Genomic DNA, 27135 nt, shown 5'->3' on the forward strand with positions numbered 1-27135 from the left:
TTTAGTGGTTTAAGAAATAAAAAATTTATTTAGCTCATGATTTTGTCAATGGTAAATCTGGGTTGGGCTCAGCTGGGTGGTTTTGGTCTTGCCTGGGCTCACTCATATAACTGGGTCAGTTGCCAGGCTGGTTTAATATGATCTTAGCAGGGACAGCTTGTCTGTGCTCCATGTGGTTGCCCATTATCCAGCTTGCTAACCCAATTTCATGGCTGAGTAGGGTTCCAAGAAAGGGAGTGAGCACTTGTAAGGCCTCTTGAAGCCTAATTTTGGAACTTGCATACTGTCACCTCTTCCACATTCTATTGAGTGAATCAAGTCACAGTGACATCCCGGATTCAGACAGAACAGATTTCCAGTTCTCAATGAAAGGAGCTGCAAAGTCCCATTGTCAAGAGGCATAGGCAGAAAATCATCTATCAAGTTTTGCAGATCATCTACAGGTACAGTCAGAAGCATATTTTTGGAAAAACCACTGGGAGCAGGATGTGCTCTGTATGACTGGAATTACAAATAGTTTCTATTTGTAATAGAGAAGTACTGCCTCCTTGCACCCATAGTAGCTTGATGCCAAAGGATATGAGAGAGAGACATGTCCTGTTTGTGCTTCTTGTCCAGAGACTCCTTGGTTTAGGTTTCTGATACAACTAAGTAAAGGTAGACAGTTTCTCTAAGATTCCTGTAAATGAATGAACAGAAAGTCAGACCAAAGCAGAGAACTCAGAGCCAAGCTAGAAACACAGATATTATGTCTACACTGCACAGTAGTGTAGAAACTGCATACCCCTGGTCTGGCTGGAGCAGGAACTCTCATCTGCACCCAAGCCTTTGTGATAGCAAGTTCTCTTTCTGGATTAACTTCTATCTAGATGCCACAGCACACTCCACTCTACCTCCCCTGAGTTGCGACTACTAAAAATGCCTCAGACATTGTCAAATGTCCCCTGGTGGAGTTTGTGAAAATGAAATCTTTCACAAATGTGAAGCATGTGGCTTATGCTCTTTACACCAGAAAGAACCCTACCATTAACAGAGGGCCTCTTGGAAGGCTCATAGGCCCTGCACTCATCAATGATCTCCTGCAGCTCTAAAGGGCAGTCTTCACCCAGTGGCTCCTGCTGCCGGTCCACAACCACCTGCTGGTGAATCATCTTAGAGTTGTGGCCTGGAATGGAAATTATAGAGGCTTAAAAAATTGTTTTGGCACTCATACCCATATCTCTCTGGATGCAGGTAGCTGGCATCAGAAGCAGGAACTTCAAGTATGTAAAAAACAAGAGCTTCCACTGACCAGCCCGGGCAGTTCCCCAGTGGAGAAAATAATTCTTGGGAGCGCCTGAGGGGGAATTTCTAGTTCACTGTAAGGGGACCCAATTCCAACACCAGCAGAGTCAGCCTTCATGTTCCTCACCTTCAAATGGGATCTTCCCCGTGGCAATTTCCCAGAGGACGATTCCAAAGCTAAAAGAAAACCAAGAAACACCCTAAGTTCCTTTTCCCATGCCCCTTTAGCCATTTTCAGGAAACTAAGTGAATTTTCTGATTACCACCCAACTCCTCTGAGGACTATCAATAAGGTAGTCCTCAGAGGAGTTCAACTTGGACTTTGCTTGTTCTGTTAATCTGAGTTAGAATCTGCAGGAGAATGTGCACATACCTGTATATTTCAGCTTTGATGTCATATTTATGGAACACATTTTCCAGTCCCTGAGGTGAGACATAAGCTGTAGAATTGACTCTCTCTGCTTTATTCCCTTTAGTTTCCCGACTGATGGAAGTCTGTGTTTTACTCAATTCAAATCCTGCAAGCTAGAGAGATGTATTAAAGACAGAGAGAAACAGCAAGATCTTGGACGGAGGGTACAGGGTAGGGGGTTGGTGTGACACTTGATTATTGGGGAATGGTTTCTCCTTGAGGGATTTATTTCCAATGGTATCTTCTGACTGTATGGCTACTATATTGGCTAGCATCAAAGTTGAGTTTATCATAATGCAGGAACCAAGAAAAGCATGTAGAGATTTCTTTTCTATAATATGAGCATGATGGCAGTGAAGATTACTTGAGGTGATGGTTATAAAGCACCTGTAAGACTTGGTAAGTTAAAGCTGTTGCTAATAAAACAATGTTAGATACAGGACCTTCTCAGCTAAGGACTCAGTTTCAATGAGGATATGGGGGTGGGGGGTGCATGGAACTACCACATGGTTTGCTTTCTCCCAGAAACAGATAAAAAAAATGACGGGGGAAACCCCCTCTGTTCTATCTGCCCACATAGGGTGGTCAGCCTGTCCCATTGGATTTTTATATGACAAGAGTGATTTATCTTCTTTGACCCTGTATGGTCATGTGGTATTCTTAAAGAAGCCACAGCACAATTAATGGGAGTGTATGTTTTTGTTCTATGCACACCTGCCATTAGCACCATCGGTGTGCGGAAGGCTGCCAGTTCCAAAGTCAGCCATGTATTCAAATCTACAGGCAAGGCCAGGAAAAGGATAAGACACACAGACTTGCTCACATGTTTGCTAAGCATGATGTCATCTGACATCCAGCCCCATGCTGGATACCAGAGGTGAAAGGCTGAATAGCATGTGTTACAGTCAGGCAGGATGAGGACCATGAGAGTGTGGGACACAGTGCTTTGGGAAGAAGAAAGGTATGTGAAAGGCAGAAGGGACTTGTCTTCTATTAATTCAGGGCTGTCCCTTGCACTCATAAGACTCAAAGAAAGATGACCACCCATGGATGACAAATAAAATATTCTTTTAACATTTGGGAATTGTAGACAATGAGTCAACAAAATCCTTTCCTTCTCTGAGTAAAATCTACCATGGTGGATTTTCAGTTAACTTTTTAGCTCTGTTCCCCTGAAAACCTGATAAAGGTAGATTGTCACTTATGCTCCTGATGATAAAAAACATTGTGATGATAAAAAAGATTGCTGAGTGACAATTCTGGATATTTGTTAGTGGGTAAGAGAACTATAAATAGTTGATAGGTATGTTGTGCTTTGTAGCAATTCTTATAACTGGGAACTGGCTTGTCCACTGAGGGGACCTTGGAAGGTTTGTCTGCAGAATTATTTTAAGAGATATTGACTCCTTAACATTATGGAATTCTAGGCCCAGATAGCCACATAATCAACAAGACAAAGTCAATATCTCCCGGACCCCTGGGGTGGGGACTTCCACAAGAAAGAATTGCTGGCAAACTGAATGCCAAATGGCAAATGCCAAACTGAATGCCAAGTGTGACCCATGAGAGTCCTGTGAGTCTAGACTAGTTGAACCCAAGAAGGTTCCCTTGTGGGTGTTGTAGGGACAAAGAAGTGGTGGTATCTAGGCATCTAAGGAGAAATGACCCTTGGTCTATCCCTGCTAAGTGGGTGGTGAGGTAAAGCAAGCATCAGAACAGGAAGTAATAGTTGCATCTGTTCTGCAGTGGCCACACAGAAAGCTGTGCTGCCAGGGGGATTTGAGCTCTCTTTCTAAAATTAAAGGGAGAATGTACATATATGAATATGTTACAATGAATCTTGCTATTACATTTAATTATAAAGCACCAATAAAAATATGAGAGTGCTGGGGCTATAGCTCAGTTGGTGGAGTGCTTGCCTCACATTCATAAGGCTCTGGGTTCAATCCCCAGCACCACACACACACACACACACACACACACAGGAAAAATAAAATAAAATCCATGATCTACATTGTTAAAAAATAAAATAAGTCCAGTGTGGTGGCACATTCCTTAATTTCAGTGACTCAGGAGGATGAGGCAGGAGGATTGCAACTTTGAAGCCTGCCTCAGTAACTTAGCAAGGCCCTGAGCAACTTAGCAAGACCCTGTTTCAAAATAAAAAAAACAAAAAGAGCTGTGGATGTGATTCAGTGGTTAAGCACCCCTGGGTTCAATCCCTAGTGCCAAAATAAATAGATTAATTAATTAAATTAAATAAATTAAGGAGGCAGCCTAACATACATGAGGCCCTGGATTCAATCCCCAGCACTGCAATAAATAAGTAAATAAACAAACAGATACATACATAAACAAAATTGAGGAGAGAAACAAGCAGTACAACCTTCCTGAAACATTTGCAATCCTCTCCTAATATCAGACATGCAGGTTTGACTCATTCAAAGAGCCCATGAAGGGTGTGCTCACCTTCACTTGATAGCCCTCAGTTACCAGGAAACTCGAGCTGCTGATATTGCTATGGAGTTCAGGTGCTTCCGAATGGTGTAGCCTGAGACAACCAAAGGCAGGGAGCATTAATGGCCGTTGCAGAGACAGTCATTACTGAGATAACAAGGCTGTCCAGTACCATGCCTTCCTCACTGGTAAAAATCAGTGGATAGCCCAGAGAACTCGGATGCAGAGGTGAGATTTGACAATGTATGCTGTGAGTACACAGCAGAGCTGGAATGCATTGGACAGGCAGGTGTAAACAGCTCTGTGGAGTGTGTGCACTCTGGCACCAGGGTCACTTTAGGTAGAGAAGGATGAAGGAGGCTCTGTGATACTTTGCTGGGGGTACTGGGAAGATCAAAGCACTCAGAGGTAGGACTAGATGGCTGCACCAGGCCAGGGACCCTTGTGGTTATGACAGATTATGAAGCTAGGGTTCCCACCAACTTATAGACAAATGCTTTGGATTCACAGAACCCCTGTGTTCCAGCTGGGCAGATGTCATAGTGTCTGTCTTAGATCAGGTTCTTGAAGAAGTACGTTAGGAGCCAAGGATTTGAGGACAAGTGGCTCCCAGGAGAAACTGGTGAGTGGGTGGAGGAAGCAGGACAGGGAAGAAGAAATCAAGCAAAATTGTATGATTTCAGGTGCATCCACAGCTCAATCTGATCATAATTATGCCTCAGGATTTGTCCCACAGGAGGCAAAGGAGCTGGAACTTCGTAGTCACGCCAGTCAGTCAATAGCTATGGATTGGGATGGCTGGCTATCAAACTTCTGGGCACTTTCAGTCATCCACAAGAGTGAAGGGAGCTGGGTGCAGTGGTACACACCTACAATCCCAGTGATTTAGGAGGCTGAGGGAGGAGAATTGTAGGTTTGAGGTCAGTCTCAGCATCTTAGCAAGATCCTGTCACAAGAAAAAAAGTCTGGGGAGTAGCTTAGTGGTAGAGCATTTGCCTAACATGTGTAAGACCTTGGGTTCAATCCTCAGCACTACACACATACAAGGGTGAATGGACTCCAGTGCCTACAGATAACTGTAGCAGCCTTGGGCTTTTAGCAGCAAAGCATGATAAATACAGAACAGAACTACAGAGCTGGCAAAGAAGATCAGAAAGCATTTGGATGTGACACTAACAGTGTCACAAATTCCCTTGCATAAAACCCACTAGGTTTTGGGAGTTGAGGGAAAAAAACTGATTTAAAATAAATAGCTAAGACAGTATTTCCAAAGTATGGGATATAGGGGCATGCAAGATTACATGGGGAGAAAATTTTCTTTCTTTCAATTATTTACACTCTAATTACACCAAGGAAACGGTTTCAGTTTGGTTCTGGGTGTCCTTAACCCCTCTCTAAGTCAGCTGCAATCTCCTTTGGACAGAGGATGTGGGTCTGTATCATAGAGCTTGTAGCAGCCAGCCTCATCCATCCAGAATTTAATTACAGCCTTCGGTTTCATTTGTGGTCACTAACTTGTGGCAAGTGATCCTGGCTTTTGATTTATGGTAGTGATAGAAAGTGTTGTTTTTAAAATTTTGATGTCTTTACTTTGTTTTGTTTTGTTGTACTGGGGATTGAACCCAGGTGTGCTCTACTGCTAAGCTACATCCCCAACCCTTTTTGAGACACGGTTTCACTAGGTTGCCCAGGCTGGCCTCGAACTTGATTCTCCTGCCTCAGCCTCCTAAATTGCTGGGATTACAGGTGAGCAATGCCACACTCAGTTTATTTAGATTTTTCAAAAAGTAAGTGTATTTACACCCTCTCACCCCCTCTCACCCTGAGTACCTGTACAAGCCTTTGGCTGCCCCCAGGACTAGGAAGATGCGTACACCAAAGGTGAGGTCCTTCTCTTTATCCAACAGCTCCCTCAGGGTCCCTAGTTCACAGTACTCCGTGACGATGGAGAATTGAGGTGGACTCACTAAAGGAGAGGAACCAGACACTGTGAAGGTCCAGAGCTCCTGCTTCTCTGCATCAAGACACAAATCTGCTGTGAGCCCCATTTCTCTCCCAACTTTGCATACTTTGCTCTCTGACCTATGAGTCAGATACCTCCAGAATTCGCTCTTCTTCATAGTGTCTGGGAAGTCATAATTTTACATTTGAGTAGTCATTTGAGATATGTCTTCCCCAGCCAACTGGAAGCCACAAGGAGGCTGGAAATATATGTTTTGTTCACATGGCACTTAGTATGAATGTGTAGAAGAAATAATGCACAGGTGCAAGGGGCTGGAGAGGGGCACCAAGACAAGAAGTCTAGGTCTCTGGTCCTAGGCTGGAGATGCCAGAGTCCCCACACAATGGGTGAATCTGTCACCTCAGCCATCACCCAGGGGAATAAGCATCACTGAAACTCTTCACATTGGGATTCAGTTTTGAAATCAGGTTGGCCTGAGGATGTGGAGAAACTTCCAGAAGGGATGAAATGGGAATTGCAGCCACGTTAAAAAATAAAGAACGTGGAGAGTGGGGATGGGGTGGGCGGAGGCCTGGCTGTTGAGGTACTAGGGGAGGAGCCCAAGCCACCACTGCCAAAGTGAGGGACATGTCTGCAGTTAAGAGCCAAGAAAGTGAAGATGGCCATGAAACCATGCCCCAAGTGCAACCCACAGCTTCCTATTATAATAATGTGGTTACATATTTATTAGTAGCAAACTTTTAAATACAGAGCACTCAAGAGAAATCACCACCTTCTACAGAAAACAAGCAGGAAGCCAAGAAGAGGCAAACAGAATTAAGAGAAGATAAATTCTACAGTAAATAAAGATTTAGAAAACAGAAAGGGGTCTCAAAGTAATAGTCATTCAGATCATATCAGATGAGGAAGAGAAAGACCTAAAAAGTGCATTTCCAAAAAACATGAGGAAGAAACAGAGAAATAGGAAAAGGAAATTGACATCTAATGAAAAGGCTTTTGTGTTTTCAGTTATCTTGGCAATAAATAGATTATCAAAGACTTATTCTCTGATACTTATCTGAGCAATCTGTTGCAACTTTCTTCAGGATTTCATTAGCAAATTCTTAAACAGTTGTGGACTCTCAGGAGCATTCTGACTGCATCAATAAGGGCCATTGATTTTTTTTTCTTTCTTTCTATCTATCATTTACCTGTGCCCCGCTTTGGGAACAAAGGCTTGGACTATTTGGGGATTTCCTTGTTTACCAAGGAGTATTGTCAGTGTTTTGTGTTGGCATATAACTAAGTATATTTACAAATCAAAATCAAACAAGTACTGGATGAATGTTAAATGGATAAAAAGGGGTAGAACTAACTGCTGGAATATGAAAACCAGGGAAATAAAATGCTTGATAGTTTTCAGGTGTGTCACCAAAGATGCAATTATTTTAGATACTGTTAGAAAGAGTGAGTTTATTTATTTTGTTTTATAAAATGTAATTTTATCTTATGTTACCCTGTGATTACAGAGGGCATAACATTTTCACAGGGCTTTTTTGGGACTATAGTCAATTATTAGCAACACACAACAGTGGTTCAACTCTCTAAAGAACAATAACCAGACAAACTGGGTACCCTCTCACATGTGCACAAATCTGGATGGGAAAGGACTAAAGTTTTAGACTTGGACTTGTGTAGTTTTATTTCCCCTTTCTAGTGTATAAGAAATGACATGCACTTTCATTTGCCAAAAGCAATCCTTGTGGGGTTGTGGCTCAGTACTAGAGCATTTACCTAGCACATGTGAGGCATTGGGTTTGAACTTCAGCACCACATAAAAGTAAATAAATAAAATAAAGGTTTTGTGTCCATATACAACTAAAAGTATTTTTTTTAAAAAGCAATGCTTGTATTCTGGTAGCAATAGACTACTTCTATTACATAGTAAAGGGAATACCAGAACTACAAATTTACTTATGTTTATATGAAATGAAGCTATTAATACTTTTCTATAGCAGTAACTGCATACCAGGAAGGCCAAGACAAATGCAAATCAAGGAATGAGGTCTTCCCAAAGCTGCAGTGTAAAAAGACTATAAACATGAATGGGTTACTTTGCTATAGGAAATCCAACTGGAATAAGGAATGGAGATGTGTAAAAAGGTTTCTTGAGGAAAGAAGGTTGACACCCTATTTGCATTTAGTTTTCAGCCCCTTCTGCTGCATCACATTCTTCTCTTGCACTGTCTCGTGTCCACAATGCTTAAGTTGTCTCTAAGCAACTGCATGAAGGGTGCTGTCCTTGCAGGAGTCTTCATTCAGTATATCCAGTTCTGCAGTGGACTCATCAAAAGCCGTTTTAGCCAGGGTGCTGGCAAGCTCTGGGTTATTAAGGATCTCATAGTAAATTACAGAAAAGTTAAGAGCCATCCCCAGATGGATGGGGGTGTGGGTTGCATCTCTTTTTTCTCGTTTATATCAAATGCCTCTTGGTAAGCTCCTTGGGAATTACCCATAGTTTGTTTCCGATTGTCACCAAGTTCAGCAAGGTACCTGAAAGTAATCGCCCTTCATTTTCAGATTTTAGACCTTACTCTCTGCATTGGTGGCATTGCTATTAAATTCTTATCCAACAATTCCAGGACCATGGTGCCTACAGAACTCAGCTCTGACTCTACTTTCTCCAAATAGTCCTTAATCAGCAGCAACTTCTTGTTGAAAATGTAGGTTTTCTGCTCAATGCTCCAGATAACCCCCCAGGCGTACCTGCAGCCCCCACCACGTTCTTGTAGGCCACCGAGCAGGTTGTGCTCCTGCTTGGACAGCTTGGCGCCCTGCCGGGTCACAGCCTTTATGCAGGTGGCGCCTGGCCAGCTTGGCCTTCTGGATCAGGTGGGTCTTCTCCCTCGCGCCAGGGCTTGGCCAGAGGCAAGGCAAGCCAGGGCGAGTGCCGACCCTGATCAGGAGTCCTCCTCCTCCAGATCTTTGTCTCCCAAGAGTGACTTTTAAATATATATATTTCAGATTTTCAGCACCTACAGAGTGCATATATATAGTTCATTTACTTTTAATAAATTGGCAATTGATACTTTAATTTATATTTATGTTTTATTTATATTATTTTTATTTTCTGATCTCATTATTGATGATTATGACTGGGCAGACTAAGATAACAAGGTATTTTTAATTTATGTTTCTTTCTTTTACTGAAGGGTATTAAGAACATAAACTATAAATTTTGTCTTAAATTGATTTTTTTTCTTGGCCATTATTTTTATGACTTAAAGTATGAGTTATATTTTAGAAGATATTTTCCAGGCAGTTTGGAAGTTTAAGTGCTATATGAGGAAAAACATTTAAGGATATATCATACTTCAGATATAAACACCTCTTTTTTAAAATATATATTTTTAGTTGTAGTTGGACACAATACCTTTTTTTTTCTTTAATTTATTTTTATGTGGTGCTGAGTATCCAACCCTGTGCCTTATATATGCTAGGTTAGCACTCTACCACTGAGCCACAAACCCAGCCCCACCTTTTCTTCTTGAATGTAATTTATTTATTGGTTTTTTAAAAAAACCTTTCCTGTTCTCAAGATGGTGCCTGTTAATCTAAACATAAAATATATTTATTTATTTTTTTAAAAATAGTTCTTTTTAAAAAAATATTTTTAGTTGTAGATGGACACAATACCTTTATTTTATTTACTTATTTTTATGTGGTGCTAAGAATTAAACCCAGGACCTCACACATGCTAGGTGAACTCTCTACCACTGAGCCACAACCCCAGCCCCAAATTTGTAATGTTTTATAGCAACAAAATATACCCATCACCAAGGCCAGCAGCTGAACAAGCACCCTTTGTGTTCCTAGTGGACTGGCAAGAGGAGACGAGGGCACATAACACAAACCAATACTCCGGCTAAAGCCCTGCTCTCCTGAAAGAAGATGGGAGCATGCATCTTGAGATCCCCCACAATTGGCATTGAAAATAACCACATGGTGTAGATCCCACCCTCTCAGCTATTCTTAAAAAATGCAACACATTATAACACAGGAGGTACAATCCAGGCCCTCAAACCTCCTGACCAGAAACCTGCTTACCTGTTTCATCAATGCAAATCCCAAATATACGCAGGATGTTGGGGGAATCAAATTTCTTCATTGTTCTGATCTCATTATTGAAGGTATGCCTCACCGATCTATGAGAGTGAAAAGGGAAATGAGGGTTTCAGAACTGGAGGCCCACTTGAAGAGCATAAATATAGTGTGCATGTGGGGTGGGGGTGAGGTATCATCAGCATCCCTTTGGGGTTATAACACCCCGCATTACAGGAAAAAAGTGTGTTGTAATCAGCTCAGTTCTGATGGCAGCATGTAGTACTTGGAGGAACTTGGCAGCAGAATTAGTCCCTACAGTGCCTGTGAACAGAATAAGGGGACTTGCTAACTGGCACTTCAAACAGTCTGGCACAATTGTATTTTTATGACCAATAAGGTTTTACTGGGCAAACTAAGATGATAAGGGTTTTATTTTTGTTTTTGTTTTTTTCTTTTACTGAGGATTGAACCCAGAGGTGTAGGGAAGGTCCAAAGCCTACAAAAATCAGTTGTATTTCCATGTGCTAGCAATAAACAATCTGAAAATGAAATTTAAAAAAACAATTTTATTTAAAATAGTATAAAGAGAATAAAATACTTAAGAATAATTAATAAAAGAAGTCCAAGTCTTGTAGCCTGAAATCTTTATATTTAAAACAATGTTCAAAGAAATTTAAAAAGATCTAAATAAATGGAAAGACATACCATGTTCTTGGATGGGAAGATTTAGTATGACTAAGATGGTGACAGTCTGCAAATTGACCTCCAGGTAAAATGAAATTCCTCATTTTTTTTCTTTTTCTTTTGATAAAATAAGTTGGTAAGATAATCTTTTTTTTCATGTTCATGGTTCAGAAAATTTAATAATATCAAATTGATCTATAGATTTAATATAATGCCTATAAAAAATCCCAGTTAATTTTTTTTTTAACTCAGGGGTGCTTTGCAGTTGAGCTACATTTCCAGACCATTTTTTTTCTTTATTTTGAGCAACTTGCTAAGTTGCTCAGGCTGTTCTTGAACTTGTGATCCTCCTGCCTTAGCCTCCCAAGTTGCTGGGATCAGGTGTGCACCACCATGCCTTGTCAGACTGACAAGCTGATCCTAAAATTCAGATGGAAATGCAAAGAACCCGTAAGAGTCAAGACAATCTTGAAAAGAACAAAGTTGGAGGATTCATACTTCTCAATTTCAAAACTTACTATAAATCTATGGTAATCAAGACAGTGCCATTTTAGCATAAGGACACACATTTAAATCAATGGAATGGAATGGAGAATCCAAATATAAACTCATAAGTTTATGGCTAACTGCTTTGTTTCGTGGTACTGGGAATTGAACCCAGAGCATCCAGTGTGCTAGGCAAGCTCTACCACTGAGCTACACCCACCCCAGTGATCAATTGCTTTTTTTTTTAAATGTGTTTTTAGTTGTAGATGGACACTGTATCTTTATTTCTTTATTTATACATTTTTATGAGCTGAGGATTGAACCCTGCCTCATACATGCTAGGCAGGTGCTCTACCACTGAGCCACAACCCCAGCCCCGTCAACTGATTTTTGACAAGGGTGCCAAGACCATTCAATAGAGAACAGTCTTTTCACAAAATGGTCCTGGGACAAAGGATATTCACATACAGAAGAATTAAGTTGAATGACTACCCCCACACAATTCATCAAAATTAACTTGAAATATATCCTGGACTTAAAGGTAAGATCTCAAACTATACAATTCTTAGAAGAAAACAGAGTAAATCTTTGTGATCTTAAGTCACTCAATAATTTCTTAGGAGTGACATGGAAAATATAAACTATACAAGACAATATTGATATAGTGGATGTCATCAAAATTAAATATTTTTGCTGGAAATGATGGCACAAACCTGTAAACCTGGCAACTTAGGAGACTGAGGCAGGAGGATTGCAAGTTTGAGGCCAGCCTGGGCAACTTAGTGAGACCTTGTCTCAAAAGAAAAAAATAAAAAGGGCTGGGGGATGTAGCTTTGTGGTAGAGCACCCCTGGATTCAATATCTAATACAGGAGGAGGAGGAGGAGGATGAGGGGAAGGAGGAGGGCTCCCAGGACTTGGACCAAATGAAAATAAAGCTTTTTTCTAGTTAAAATTTTAATTTATGAAATAAAATACTTAAGGACTGGGATTGTGGCTCACGTGGTAGAGTGCTGACCTAGCACACGTGAGGCACTGGGTTCGATCCTCAGCATCACATAAAAATAAAATAAAGATATTGTGCCCACCTAAGAATAAAAATAGTCAAAATGTGAATTGATACCATGAAGAGCAGTCAGTATGACAGGACTCCATGTACCATGACACTGAGTGAACAAATTCAGAAAAGTAGGCAACAGACCTATTACACTACAATTTATAAAAGTTATAAATGCATACACGTAATAATAAAAGCATACATTTGCAAGAACACATACAAATAAAACACTGGAATTATTGTCTGTGGAGGGGATGGAGAAATGAAAAAAAAGGACTGAGAGGAAACAAAGTTTAAAAAATACATAAATCCACAAATAAAATTGATTTATAGGTAAAATTGTGGTGGCCATGGAGCTATGTCTAGACTCTGTTCTTTAATAGTAGAGGGCAGTCATTTTACCTTTTTGGGTCCCATTTTCCCATCTAGAGATGGGACCAATACACCTCTTGGTGAATTAATGAGAATAAGTACTGATACATAGAAGAGAATCATAAAAAATGACTTACCCAATGCTTCTGGCCTGGGGTTTGTTGAATACTTTTATGGCCACTGGAGACCTATGATACTCTCCTTTATAGAGTGTGCTGAATTCGTCTTCCCTCAGCAGGATCCATGGGGATCCTAAAAGCTGTTCCTTCTTAATCTCCTTGACTTGGTCCTGTGGGATCTTCTGCATGGGTTTTGATGAGTCTGAGCCCAGCACCGAGACAGGAGATACGGAGCCAGTAAGTTAAGGAAGGTATCCTAAGGGAAGTGGCACAGTGGGGACATGAGTGGGAAGCTCTACACCAGAGCCAGCTCTGGCTGGCACCGTGGATTGATTTCACACAGGGGTATCTGCCTCTGAGCTGGTGGAGGGGAAGGAGGAGGGCCCCTTCCAGTACTTTCTTGCCCTCCCCTTCCATCCTGCCTGTCTTTCCAGCCTTAACTCCTGTCTCTCCCGTCTCAGAGTTTTCCCTCCTCCTATTGACGTACAGCTTGACACTGGGGTACCTGGCATCATTGACTAATCATTTCTGACCTAATAACTAGAGACACAGTTCAAGCTCAGTAACTACACTGCTGTCATGTGTTCACAGTCTCTTTCCTCTACCCTTCTCCTAAGCAATGAGCTTCCTGAAGGCAATTTCTTTCACCACATCTGAGCTGTGCACAGCCTCTGGCATGAAGCAGATTCTCACTGTTTTATTGAATGAATGAATGAGAATTTCAAATTTGACTTTAATTTCTTGTTGGACATTCAGCAAATGAATTGAAGCTTTGAGGCTGCTATAGTTTGGACCTGGAATGTCCCCCAAAGACCCATGTGTTAAAGGTGTGGTCCCCAGGGTGGTGCTTTTGGGAGGTAGAAACTTTAGGAGGTTATTGTGGGACCTTGGTTTCTTCCTCTTTCTTTTTCTTCTTATCCATGAGGTGAAAGATTTTTCTCTGCCACATGTTCCCACCAGGATGTACTGCCTTGCTCAAAAACAACGGGGCCAAATTGACCATGAAACTGTGAGCCAAAATGAACCTTCTCTCTACAAGTTGATCACCTCAGGTACGTGTTTCAGTAATAAGTAGTTGATTAAGATACATAACTATTCACAGAGGGAATTTTGAGCATTTGGACAGGAACTGGGAGGTTTCTTGCTGGTCAGGAAGAACCCAAATGGACAGAAAGCTATGCTCCCTGTGGCCATACCCCCAAACCTGTGGGCTGCTTCCAGCCACGCAGCACAGAAAACGGAGCAGGGCAGGGGCAGGAGGAGGCTGGAGTTTCTAGTAGACAGGTGGCTTCTAGTTTGGGAACAGCTGGTTGTAACAGGGCTCCTGACAACTTACACTGCCGTAAGGTTTCCTTGATTTCCTTCATGTTGATTTCCAACCTCCTCAGTGAAGCTTTAATGTTTTCATTTTCTGCAACAAACATTCAACAATACCAAGTTCTAATTATAAAAAGAAAAACATGCTACTCAAAACCAATATGCCATAAAACCATCAAGATAGTTACGTATCATAGTCATTGTGGTAGGAAATACTACTGCTCACCAATATTCAGCTTTCTACTTCAAGGAACTCAGGAAGTGCCCTGAGGTCTGGCTGTGGCCAAAAAAGGAAGTGAGAGAGACCTGTGTCACCTCCCAGGGGAAGGATGTCGTGGAGTCTGAGGAGGTTCCTCCCTGGCTGCTCTGGGAGTGGCAAGTCAGTGCCTGTTGCTAAAAGCAGGCCCAAAGAAGAAAGTCACCTTGGAAGGTCTTAAGGACTCTGCCTGAGAAAGAGGAATAGACTTGTTTCTGTAAGATACTGAGTTGCATAACCTAATCTATCCTAAAGTATATACTCATATAAACTATGAAAAAAGAGACAATCTCATCCATTGTTGGTAGGAGTGACATTTGTCTAACCTCTGCAGAGGATAATCTAGCAACCTCTATCAAAACACACACACAAACACACAAATCAGGGAGTGCCAAGCTGGGGACATAGCTCAGTTGGTAGAATGCTAGCTTTGCATGCCCAAGGCCTTGGGTTCAATCCCCAGCACCACATACACACACACATACACACAAATAAATAAATAAAAATATTAAAAATGCCTATAGCTTTTGACCTAGCAAAGAGATCTAGTAATTTCACTAAAGGGAGTATCTCCTAAAGTTCTTCTAAAATATATACAAAGATGATCATTGCAAGACTATTTATAATAGTGAAGAATTGAACACAATTTACATGTCTATCAAGGAAGCTGCTGCCAGGTACCATGGGGCACACCTGTACTTCCAGCAATTTGGGAGGCTGAGGCAGGAGGATTGCCAGTTTAAAGCCAGCCTGGGCAACTTAGCAAAGCTCTAAGCAATTTAGTGAAAACATGTCTCAAAATAAAAAATAAAAAAAGGCCTGGGGATGTAGCTTAGTGGTAAAGCACTCCTGGGTTCAATCTCCACACACAAACAAATCAGGGAGCTGCTTAAATATACCTGGTCCATGTATACTAGAGAACTCTGTGGATATCTCTCTGGAATAATATTCAAGATTACTCATTGAAAAAAAGAATCAAGAAAGGGTATTTAGTATGCTGTGTACCGACATCTCTGGAAGGCTAATCAAGAAACTGGTAGATAATGAGATTGTGTACGGGGGAAGCCAACAGGGCTCCTTAAGGTCATGGAGAGAGGCAGATTTACTTCTCATGTTGGGTCCTTTTTGTACCTTTTGAATTTTGTACTATGTGGATGTACAAAAAATATTTAAAGGCAAGAGCTATAACACTATAAATATTTAAAGGCAAGAGCTGGAAGTAAGTCCTGTCCTCAACTCCTGTTTGTCTCCTGATCCCACAAGGAGGCAGATCAACACTCATTGATGACTAGGAAGACTAGAGCCACGCCCGCCCTCCAGCCAGGGCGGCCTCCCTGTACCATCCTTGCATCCGCACCCACCCCAGCTGCTAATTGCCCTTCTAATGCTAATTGCAGGCATTCAGCTGGGGGACCAGTTTCCCTCATTTCAGAAAAGGATGCCTTTTGGTGGCAGGTCTCTGGGATTGTCCTGGTTGGTGTCTCTTGCTGACTCCACAGGGGACAGGTCGCTCTCCATATCAAGGTGGTGGAACTGTTACTCCTCTGGGATGGAGCACCTAGAAGGTTCAGCCATACGTATTTTTTTCCCTCATTCTCTTTCTCGGCACACAATCCTTACCAGAGGGAAGGGATTCATGTCACCAGGATCCTGCAAGATCCCTGACGAGGCCTCATTCATTTCCACGCCTCCTCTCTCTTCCTTCTTCTGGTGGCCCAGGTTCCACTGCCTGCCTCCACAGCTCACCTAGTCCATGTCTCATCCCCTTAGGGCCTTGTCCTCCACTAAGTCCAACTAGGGCCACCCTAGTTCAGGCTGCTGGCATCTCTTGCCAAGTCTCAGATGTGGGCTTCTAACTGGGCTCACACTTCCGTTCTGACCAGAAGAGAAGGTCCTAATTCTTCAGTCCCAGGTGAGGTAGTATATACCACACCCTTGCCATAGCATCAGAGCGGGAAAACTTCCCCAGCTCCACGCTGGGTTTGACCATGTGGATTGCTTTAGATGTGATGTAAGTAGAAACTTAAAATGTGCTAACCCAGTTAAGGTTTCCTTCTTGCAATTCTGCCATGAGAAGAACATTTCCCAGGTACTCACTGCTCCTTCAGCCTGGGCTCCAGAAAGAGATGCACAAAGCAGACCCAAACTGGATTTGGTGCCTGGGGCCAAACAGAGCCAAGCCCACCTGAGATCAGGAAACATGCAACAGATCTGCAGACCCATAAACGGGGGAATTCATAACTATTTCTCTCTTTCTTTCTTTGTACCAGGAATTGAACTCAGGGGTACTTAACCGCTGGGCCACATCCCCGGCCTTTTTTTTTTTTTTTTTGTATTCTCTTTTGAGACAGGGTCTCACCGAGTTGCCTGGGTCCTCAATAAATTGCTGAGGCTGGCTTTGAACTCATGATCCTCCTGCCTCAGCCTCCTGAGCTGCTGGGATTACAGGCATGCACCACCGCATCCAGCCATAACTATTTCTTGAAGCCCCTGAGTTTTATGGGGTTTGTTGTACAGCATTATTAATTGCAATAATTGGGTAATACAACCCTCAAGGCATTTCCTGTCCATTTGCCATATGGTGACCTGAGTGATTTTCTTTCACTACAAATCAAATCATGACAGGCCATGTTGAAGGACTTCCATTCACTGGTTTCCTATGACTCTTGCAATAAAATTTAATTTCTTCTCATGGCCCCATGGCCTTTCCTGTCCTTGCTCCTGTATTTTCTGTTTTATTTCCCTACCTTTATGTGGTACTATTTTTCTCTCCCTTACCTACTACATCAAAGGCATCTGGCCTTGCGGCTCTTCCTTGCCATACAGCTATTTGGCTACTCATGCCATATCTATTCCTACCCCAGGATCTTTATGTGTGCTGTTTCCTCTGCCCAAATTGCTCTTTCTCCACATCTCTGATGACTAGTTCTTTCTCCTTACTCAAGGTGCCCATTTAAATATTATCCCATCATCCTGACCACTCTTTCTTCATCCATATTCACTTTACATCTCATTATCCCACTTTATGATTCATGGATTTTTGTTTTCCTCTCAATATGGAGATGGAACCCAGGGGTGCTTTACCACTGGGCTACATACCTGGTCCCCCTTCTTTTTTGTTTTTTGGTACTGGGGATTAAACTCAGGTTGCACTTTACCATTAAGCTACATCCCCAACCTTTTAAATTTTATTTCACTTATTTTGAGACAATGTCTCACTAAGTTGCTTAGGACCTCTCTACTTTGCTGAAGCTAGCCTCAAGCCCATGATCCTCCTGCTTCAGCCTCCCAAGTGGCTGGATTACAGGCATGCACCATCCTGCCTGCTTATCTCTGGCCCTTTTTATCTTTTCTTTTGAGGAAAGTTCTCATTAAATTGCCCAGGCTGGCCTGGAACTTGCTGGCCATCTTTCTGTCTCAGTTGCCCAAGTTATTGGAATTACAGGCATGAGCCAACCCGCCAGGCTTATTTCATGTTTTTTTTTTTTTTAAATCACATTCTGATAAAATAACTTAGCTCTCTATTGGCAGGCTTTACATTCCATGAGGGCAGAGATTTTGTCAATTTTGCTCTGTGCTCTATCCCTGATTCTTAGAACAGGGCTGGGCATGCTGTATCATATTTGTGTTTGCTTAGTTAATTCTTACTTAATTCTTCTTTTGGACCACTTATATCTTAACTGAGAGTCCTGGAAGAGAGTCTGGAAGGAGGGAGCCTCTGGAATTTCAGGAATCACATCAAAGAAAAAACGAGGAGGCACAGGAGACCCATTAGCATCATCTCCCCTACCCCCACTGGCTTGCCCAGATCTCACCGGCCCCCACCATATCCGGGCCCAGGGATGTTAGGATTTCTGAGCCACAAGAACACACAACTGCTCAAACTTGGCTCATCCTTTCTGCTCCTTTTGATAAATCAAAGTGTGACTAAAATGCTTCCAATTTCACCCCCCACCCCAAACCAAACCAAACCAAACCAAACCAGCTTACCCATTTTTTGGGGTAAGCTTTGGAAGACTTGTTTGTCTTCCTCTGCATCCTGCTGATCTTCCTGTGCCCAGGATGCTCCTTGGCTGACCCTGAAAATAAGCTGATCAGCCTGAAGTAGCAGTGAGAGCTCCTCGAAGACGTCTCTCAGCTGTTCATTCACTTCCCTGAAGAGTATCTTGTTACCGCCTGCCTTTAGAAACTTCCAGATATTAGATTTACTGCTGAACTTTTCTATCTGCCTCTTAGCTTCCTCCAGGGCAGCTTGGAAATGGTTCAGGGCGGCCATTATCTCAGCGGACAGTTTCCTCTCTCCTTGGTCCTGGAGCATCTTCAGAGGCTGCAGCAGGCTGTGCACACGGCTCCCCAGACGCAGACACTGTTTCTGGCAGTATTTCATCTCTTCACACTGTTTGTAGATGAACTGGCCTAAGGAGATGATCTGCGCCAGTTTATCCATACCTAGAAGAAACAGAAGGAAAGGACTGAAGTCCCAGTGCCACCCGTGTATTTACTACTTTGCTAAGGGAGAGTGTCTGTGATTTCAGTGCTTCAGCCGTCTCTCACTATTTTCATGTAAAGTAGAGACAGCTTGCTGCCCACCAAAATCTGTTCTGCTCTTCCGTCACAGCAGTTGAGGCTGGGGAGTGTCGGTCCAGCTAAGACCACAGCTCCAAGCCTTCCTTGGGTCTCCATGTGGCCATGTAACCCGTTCTCACCAATGGTGTGTGCCTGGATGACACCTGTGCTCCTTTGGCTGAGGCAGGTTCACCTCTCTCCCTCTGCCTGTTGGATGCAGCCCAAGGAACTGGGGAGGGATCCCCAAGAAGGAAGGATCTTGGGTTCCTGAATAATGGCTTGGAAGAGAGTTGCCTACAGGCCTGGAGCATCTACTGTGGTCTGTGAAGTGAGTGAGGACCAAGTTTCTATTGCATGTGAGCCATTATATTTTGGGGTCTATTTATTTTATCAGATGAGCCTATTCTAACTAATACAGAAGTATTTAGGGGCCAGGCAGGCAACTCAAACATGTGGAGTAAGCTAAGCTAGGAACAGTCTTCACTGTCACAAAGATATATGCTTCTTTCCACTTTCCTTGAAATGTGGACTTTCTAGTTTATCTTTCACTTCTCCATTTTTGAGAGTCAAGAGTATAATAATTCGCTGAAGCCCTGGAGTTGAAAGGCTACAAACACACAGTGATAATGGCAACTGAGGCTGGTCAGCTTTTTTTTTTTTTTCCTTCCTGCGAATGAAGTAAGCTTATTTCAAAATTACCAGTTTAAGAGTTTTTGACTTTAAAATTAGCAATTATTGCCAAGTGTGGTAGTGCACATCTGTAATTCCAGCAACTTGGGAGGCTGAGGCAGGAGGATGACAAGTTTGAGACCAGCCTCATAAATTAAGTGAGGCTCTAAGTAACTTAGTGAGACTCTGCCTCAAAACAAAACAAAAAATAAATAAACAGAAAGGACTAGGAATGAAACTTGATTCATGTACTAAAATCCTTACTTCTTATCATTTGCACCTATTTTGATAGTTAAATAAGCCAGCAAACCACACCTTCACTATGTTGAATTTGTGAATAATATTGGACTAGCCAGTGCTCTACCACCGAACTACAACCCCAGCCCCCAACACACACATTTATATTCCCTTTCATTCCTTTGACATCCTTGTCGTATTCTTAACAGACCCTAAATGATATTACTTGCTGCAGTTTTTAATTTTAATTTAGCTAATTAATTAATTGATGCTGGGGATGAACTCAGGGCCTCACACATGCTAACATGTGCTCACTCACTGAGCTATACCCCCAGCCAGTTTTAAGTATATTTAAATATCTTACAGGTGAGTCCCTTTATAATTTTTTTTAGAGTTTCAAGACTATTATTTATTTTTAGATTATTTTTAAATCTTGGTTATGCCCACTAATTTCCTGTTTCAAATGAACTTTAGGGTCATTTGGTTTAATTATCAGAGCATATTACTGGGAGTTTTCTTGGTAGTACCTTAAATTTGGTTTACATGTGGGAAGGGCTGCCAGGTTTGTCAATTTTAATCATCCCAACCAGAAATAAAACACTTGTCCCTGTTTCTTTAAGCTTTGTTTGTGCAGTTTTGTTTTTCATACCATGACAGCACATTCTTGTAAAATTTATTATTTAAATGGTCACTTCAGAGCTTCGGCCGGCTGGGAAACCTGGGCTAGATCCTTTGACATTGCATTACACCGTGAACTTCAAGGTGTCGGCTGGCACCTTCACAGGGACCTTCAACCCCCTCAACAAGGTGACGGTGGGACTGGGGCTGGCAAGGTTTAATTGCTTATGGATGTCATTTGCTGATGGTAGGAATGGATTCCAGGACTGCCCAAACGCTTCAAGTTTTAGTAAAACATAAAGCTGATGTTGTTGAGGTTAAATGGGCCAGGGAAAACTACCACTATAACCTTGGCTCACCATATTGCTGGCGTTAAGCTTCTGCTGAGGTCAATGGGAAGATCATTTTGTTTGATATGTGGCAGCAGGAGTAGCTCAGTGGGAGATGCAGGAGCATGCCAGACCTATGCAGGACATTCAGTGGTTGTGAAATCAAGATGCTTCCCGAGATTTGTTGCTTGCTATCCACCTGCCAAATTACAGTGTGCTCTGGAATGCAGGTACTGGCACCAAACTGGAAGAAAAGCTATGCAGATAACATTCTTTCTTTTTCTTTTGACCCTTTTGATCTCTCACGTTGAACTTGTGAGTAATGGTTGCTTGTGGAAAATGAATTAAATGAAGTACTAACAATAAAATTAATGCTATATTCATGCAATACACATATGTACACATATATCTGTAATGTTAAGATGTTTGACCAAAGCAGAGAAGCACATCTCATCCATATATCTGCAGGTCCTGATTCATGTACTAAATCATTGCTTCTTATCATTTGCACTTATTTTGATAGTTAAAAATATAAGCCAGCAAACCACACCTTGTCTATGTTGAATTTGTGAATGATATTGGACTAGCCAGGGACAGAGAGTTACTGGAATACTCTAATTCAGATTTAATTGAATTAGATTTTTTAGGTATATTTAAAAACATTGAACCAAGGGTTTCATTTAGTCTGTGGCCAAATTAAGTTCTTGCTTTTTAAGAAGATTATCCTAATTCATGCCATGTGTTCTGAGTGCCCTAAACAGGTGCATGTAAAAAATAGAATAAGCCCAAAGGAATCTTTTCTTGCAGAGTCATTTTTTTGGTCACTGTTTGATGTTTTATAGATCAGATAATCTAAAATGAGATTTTAGATATTTTTGTGGCTAAATTATTAAGAAGATATTTATTGTTCAGTTACCCAACAATATTTCTTGAGCTATTGACACCACTATGAAGGTTCTTGCCTTTGTAGAGTTATCATTCTAGTTTGAGCCAGATCCTAAACCGGGAACATAGTGAGTTAAGTTCTAGTCTGTTCAAAGGTGATAAGCGATATAAAGAAAGTGAAATAGGATGAAGCGGGTGAAGAGGAATGGGGCATGGGGTGGTCAAGTTGTGATAGATATAATGGTCAAAGTAGGCTTCGCTCTGATAATGATCAGAAACTTGAAGGAGGTAAGGGAATTAGCTGGGGTCAAGAATGTTTTTTTTTTTTTTTCTGGATTTGAATGACTCAAAATTCTGACTCTGGTCCATCAACATTTATTAAGTGTGTATGTGTGATTGTGAAATGAAGGAGCCAGATAAAGGCAGACAAGTAGAAGTTAAAATGGGACACATGGCTATAAAAGGAACCATCGTATGGACTATTCAGGCCTTTGTGTGTATAGATATTTATATGAACTTGTGCACCATACATTTACTTACTCACTCAGCAGTTGGCTGATGTAAATGCAAGAATACAACAGAAGACTAGTGCAGCACAGGGAAGGAAGGCATCACAAAAGCAGGAAGCCAGGGAGACCTTCAAAGATGGTTCTGGAACCTGGAAAGGAGATACAGCTTTAGCCCAGATTGGTTGCATCAGCTCTACATCTCTGTGATTTTTGCTGGTGAAAATATTTCAAAATGCCACTTGCCCTAACACTTTTTATTTACTTCACTGTGCTAGGGTTGTCATAACTTGTATGCTTCCTTGATCTCTGTGCCTGCAGCAGCCTCAGACTGCCAAGACTCAGGGTGGATGAGGTTGTCCTGTCCATATATCCCAGGATTGGTCAGCTCCAGTTAGGAGGGAGGTTCTCTTTTCATTTATAAAAAGGCATAGTTTATATTGCTAAATGTTGTACTAAAATATTTTTGTTGCATGGACATTTAGTAAGCCTCTCTTGGGACTTATGTCATTTTTTAAAAAATATTTTTTATAGTTGTAGATGGATATAATACCTTTATTTTTATTTATTTGTGTGGTGCAGAGGATCGAACCCAGGGCCACTCACATGCTAGGCAAGTGCTCTACCACTGAGCTATAACCCCAGGCCCGGGATTTATGTCATTTTTAAACATAAAGGGAAACAAACAGGGGCTGGGGATGTGGCTCAAGTGGTAGCGCGCTCGCCTGGCATGCGTGTGTCCCGGGTTCGATCCTTAGCACCACATACAAACAAAGATGTTGTGTCCGCTGAAAACTAAAAAATAAATATTAAAAATTCATTCTCTCTCTCTCTCTTTAAAAAAATTTTAAAAATAAATTTATAAAAAAAAAAGGGAAACAAACAGACTTCACTCATCCTAAGGTACAGTCTGATGCTGATGCTCAAGAAGACTGAGCAGCTTATGAAAATCCTACAAAATTTAGTATCATTCAACCAAATATTTGAACTCAGCTAATTGTGATATACAGAATCTCTTACATATGGGGTATTTGTCTTCTTGTGAATCTTATATTCTGGAAAGTGTTTGGAGTTTGAAGTTTATGGGGTTTTTAATGAAATTCTGGGCATAGAATTTATCTGGAAGAACAAACATTTGTTCTTTCTGCCGACAGCCTTCTACTATCAATTTAATATATAAACATAATTCAGAATGCTGAGCTTGGGAGCCTCTGATGAATTATAATGGATTACCTGTTTCTTTTCAACTTGGAGAACATTCCCATTATGTTATGATCATAACATTGCATGTTCTATACTGTTAAAATTATCATTGTCTTTCTCTCGTGTTGTATTGAAATAAAATTCTGTGCTCAACTTGAAAAAAAATAAATGATCACTTCCATGAGTGGAATATTTCCCCCATTATCCTTTCTGATTGGTTACTGCTGAGATGTTGTTTTATGATGAGGCTTAGCAAGAAAGCCACTGGAATTTGGAGCTCGGAAGTGGAAATCCAATTGTCTGAGCAATATTTTCACACCTGCTTCTGTTTCTGGTGGAATTGAGAAGGTATAAAGCCCTTTGCCTTCACAAGTCCCAAGAAATGGCCCTGAGGACATCTGCTTAGCAACTGGGAACAGTTGGATAATCTGAGATACATGAGTCTTTTCAGGAGTGTCTTAATTCCTGTTACCTCTGTCCCTAGACCAAGAAGTCATAACTAAGGCAATAAGAACAAAAGTGTGTCTACTGCTTGTTTATTTGGTTTCACTTTTTTTGGGGGGTGGGCAGGGGGCTACCGGAAATTGAACTCAGGGGCACTCAACCACTGAGCCACATCCTCAGACCTATTTTGTATTTTATTTAGAGACAGGGTCTCACTGAGTTGCTTAGCCAATTTGCTGTTGCTGAGGCTGACTTTGAACTCATCATCCTCCTGTTTTCTGTTCTACCATCCTTAGGTAGCCTCTTGAGCTGCTGGGATTACAGGCATGCACCACCGTGCCCAGGTTTAAATTGCTTTTTTTGTTTTTGGTACCAGGGATTGAACCTAGGGTTGCTAAGATTACAGGTATGTGCTACCGCCTGGCTGCTTGTTTATTTGGTTTCACTTTTGACAGTGCCTTATTCATGCTTTAAAGTCAGATTCAGGTTTTAGGCCAATTATCTTCTCCAAGCTGTTATCTGATCTTTAAAATGGTGATAATCTTACTTATCTATTCCATTGAGCTATTGAGATTAACTTTATAAAGTACTTTGGGAACTCATCTGAATGCAATCTCCCTGAACTTCAGTATCTTCATCAGTTAAATGGAGATAACCATGGTGAGTTGGTGGTTCCAAAGCACTCAGCATGTTGAAGGTGAATAAAGAGGTTTGGCATCATTGTTATCATCATTCATTACTAAATGTAGTTGTCTTTAGTTGCAATAGAGCAAACATGATTCAAAGTGACTTAAATAATACAGAAGGTTATTGGTTCAACCTATAGTTAAAGAGTGATGTAGAATTCAGGATCACTTTAAATCAATGGCTCAATATTGTCATCAGTTCAGATTCTTCCCTTCTTTCTGTTCTACTATCCTTAGGAAAACTTCATCCCAAGCCTCAGGATCAGGTTCTGTGGTTGTTTCATTCATGTTTAGAAGAGAGCCAGAGAGATGGATAGTAAGAAGCTGGCTTCCTGGGTGCTCTTGCAGGGGTTTAAATGCAGAAGTAAGTCTTTCAAAGGGATCTCATCTGAATTTCTGTTCTGTTAAAGGAAGAGAGATGAAGGAGGCCCTTCTCACCATGGTGAATTCAGAATCTCTTGGATGGAAGGAGATGCTCCATTTTGGACCATCCACACTTTCTTCCATTGGATGTTGGCCACTCTGAGAGAAAAGAATCCTGTGCTTGCTGCAGACAAACATTTGGTTTGGGACAAACTTGGAGACCCTTTGTGCAAGAGATTCTTCAGTGCCTCCTCCCCGCAGACGCTTCTGATGGGTTCCAGGAACTCCATAGAGCGCAGAGGTTGAACAAGCTGGCTGCTGCAAACACCTTCCCTGGTGGCTTCAGTTCCTCAAGAAAGTCTCCCGGAAACTTCAGCTACAGAAACTCCGATTTGGGCTGTCACCCATCCGGGTCTGTAAAGGCCAATGTAATAAACTTTCTTGGCCACCACGAACGCGAAAATTACCCCAAAGCATGCAGGTGCATGTTGTCAAACACCAAAAATTCAGTGATTCTTCCTGCGCGCATTGCCTCGATTGGTTCGTTGGTTCGTTTGCTCTGCATCGAACAGCGGCGCTGGGTGTTTTATGCTATCTCAGCCCGCGAGTGATACGGGGCACATCGGTTGGTCCTCAGTCTGTCACACAAGTCACTCTACTTCTGAGGCCTGGAGGACGCTTCCACCCCCGCCGCAGTATTTGCCCTGCCTTATGGTTCTTGGGTCCTCTTGTTATCTCCGAGGAGCCGGTGCTGGCCAGCGTCCTCAGGCTTCTCCTGGGTTCTGGGGTGAGCAAAGGGCACGCGGCAAGCCGGCTTCGCCCCAGGCAGCAGCCAGGCGGGTGTCTGTCTGACTCTCTCTTCCTTCTTCCCCGCTTCCTCCCTTAAAATGGATCCCCGTATAGGAAGAGGGCATGCACCCTCTAGAACCGAAACCCGCTATCCTGGAAATCGCCCCAGTGACCGCCTGAAGCTGTCAGTCTAGGGCTGCTTGGACAGTTCCGAGCCGGTCCGCGCCGCTACAGCTCAGCGATCACACTCCCTATTCTGCGTCCCTGCTTTGGCAGGAGACAGACTGACAGCTCCACCCGTCCCAGCGGAGATAGACTGACAGCTCCACCCGTCGGAGCAGAGGAAACGAAACCAACGCGGTTCCGAGTTCCAGGAACCCGACTAGTAGCTCAGCCCCAGCCTCCGGCCCCGGCTCTCCCCCATCACCGCCCAGGAATCCGCGCGCCCCGAGACCAACCTGAGCTCACCCTCGTCCTTCCGAGGGACGTACATCCAGTCTGTCCAGCTACTATTTCAGATAGACCGCTCCTCCCTCCCGCTTTTCCGACGATTGCCTTCTGTCCCGGGGACAGGGGAGTGTGCCCAGCCCTGGGGGTCTCGAGTCCTCTGCGCCTCCTTCCCTCGCGTGTCCCGTGCTCTGCGCTCCAGCTGGTGGTGTGGGACTCCACAAGTGGTTGGTGGCGACCTGTTGTCTAGTTCCCTCCTCAAGTGAAACCGCGGCTACACCGCTGCGCCTGGGCAGCCTCCCTCCAATCAGCCTGTGGGACGGCTGTTTCCGTTCTGGGTCCTCGGGAGGTCACTGCCCCCGCGTCCGGGATGCCTATACGTTGCGCAGTGACACGCCTGGAAGCTCCCTTTTTGGAGGCTCTTCCTGCCAAGCTCCATACTCATGGTGTCCTGGCTCCGTGGAGCCCCTTTCTAGGTGGCTCCGAGCCAAGGCCTTCCTCCTGATATGCCCCCTCCCCCACTCTTCCCCACCTTCCCCAAATGCACTCAGGAACAAGTCAGAGTACTCACCAGTGCCAGGTCCTTTGCTTAGTTGAGGCCAGGAAACGCTGATAACCTGGACAGAGTATGGGGAGGCCTGGAGCAAAAAAAGCTGTGTAAGCCTGAGAGGAGGTTCTGAGGCCTGCGTCTTTGTGCTGGAGAATATTGGCAGGTGTTTCTGTGTGTGTGGAGACAAGGGAGTGAAGGAAGAGACACACCCAAGTATGTGTGTGTGTGTGGGGGGGAATCACTTCTTCCTCTAAAGTCACTGCAAAGCTTTGTTATGGTGTGAGTTATGTTTTTATTAAAGTCATTTGTGTCCCTAGCTAGATAGTCTAAGAAATGTCATTCACTCATCAAGCT

General features: G+C 42.6%; 1 protein-coding gene and 1 pseudogene across 1 annotated transcript; both read right to left on the bottom strand.

Moving 5' to 3' along the window:
- Mlkl (mixed lineage kinase domain like pseudokinase) lies at positions 1-26527 on the bottom strand. The gene is made up of 12 exons (XM_071604300.1): positions 26243-26527; positions 22334-22451; positions 18480-18938; positions 14253-14327; positions 12935-13118; positions 10203-10300; positions 5984-6119; positions 4166-4247; positions 1658-1809; positions 1412-1461; positions 1025-1165; positions 1-679 (listed from the first exon to the last, which is right to left on the bottom strand). The coding sequence occupies exons 3-12, from the start codon at positions 18934-18936 to the stop codon at positions 648-650; spliced, it is 1407 nt and encodes a 468-aa protein (XP_071460401.1). The 5' UTR covers positions 18937-18938; positions 22334-22451; positions 26243-26527; the 3' UTR covers positions 1-647.
- On the bottom strand, positions 8236-9851 carry LOC114090926 (14-3-3 protein theta pseudogene; annotated as a pseudogene).
- Positions 26528-27135: the final 608 nt, after the last annotated feature.

The sequence above is a fragment of the Marmota flaviventris genome, chromosome 18, assembly GCF_047511675.1.
Source record: "Marmota flaviventris isolate mMarFla1 chromosome 18, mMarFla1.hap1, whole genome shotgun sequence".
NCBI lineage: Eukaryota > Metazoa > Chordata > Mammalia > Rodentia > Sciuridae > Marmota > Marmota flaviventris.

What these genes read in the sequence shown, in the direction of transcription:
- Mlkl (XM_071604300.1), bottom strand. Translation starts at nt 18,936, where the DNA reads ATGGATAAACTGGCGCAGATCATCTCCTTAGGCCAGTTCATCTACAAA. An exon ending in GATTTGCATTGATGAAACAG is followed by an intron (nt 6,120 to 10,202) that starts GTAAGCAGGTTT and finishes CCTCTCCTTTAG; the next exon opens with TGAGTCCACCTCAATTCTCC. An exon ending in GCAGCCAAAGGCTTGTACAG is followed by an intron (nt 4,248 to 5,983) that starts GTACTCAGGGTG and finishes TGGTTGTCTCAG; the next exon opens with GCTACACCATTCGGAAGCAC.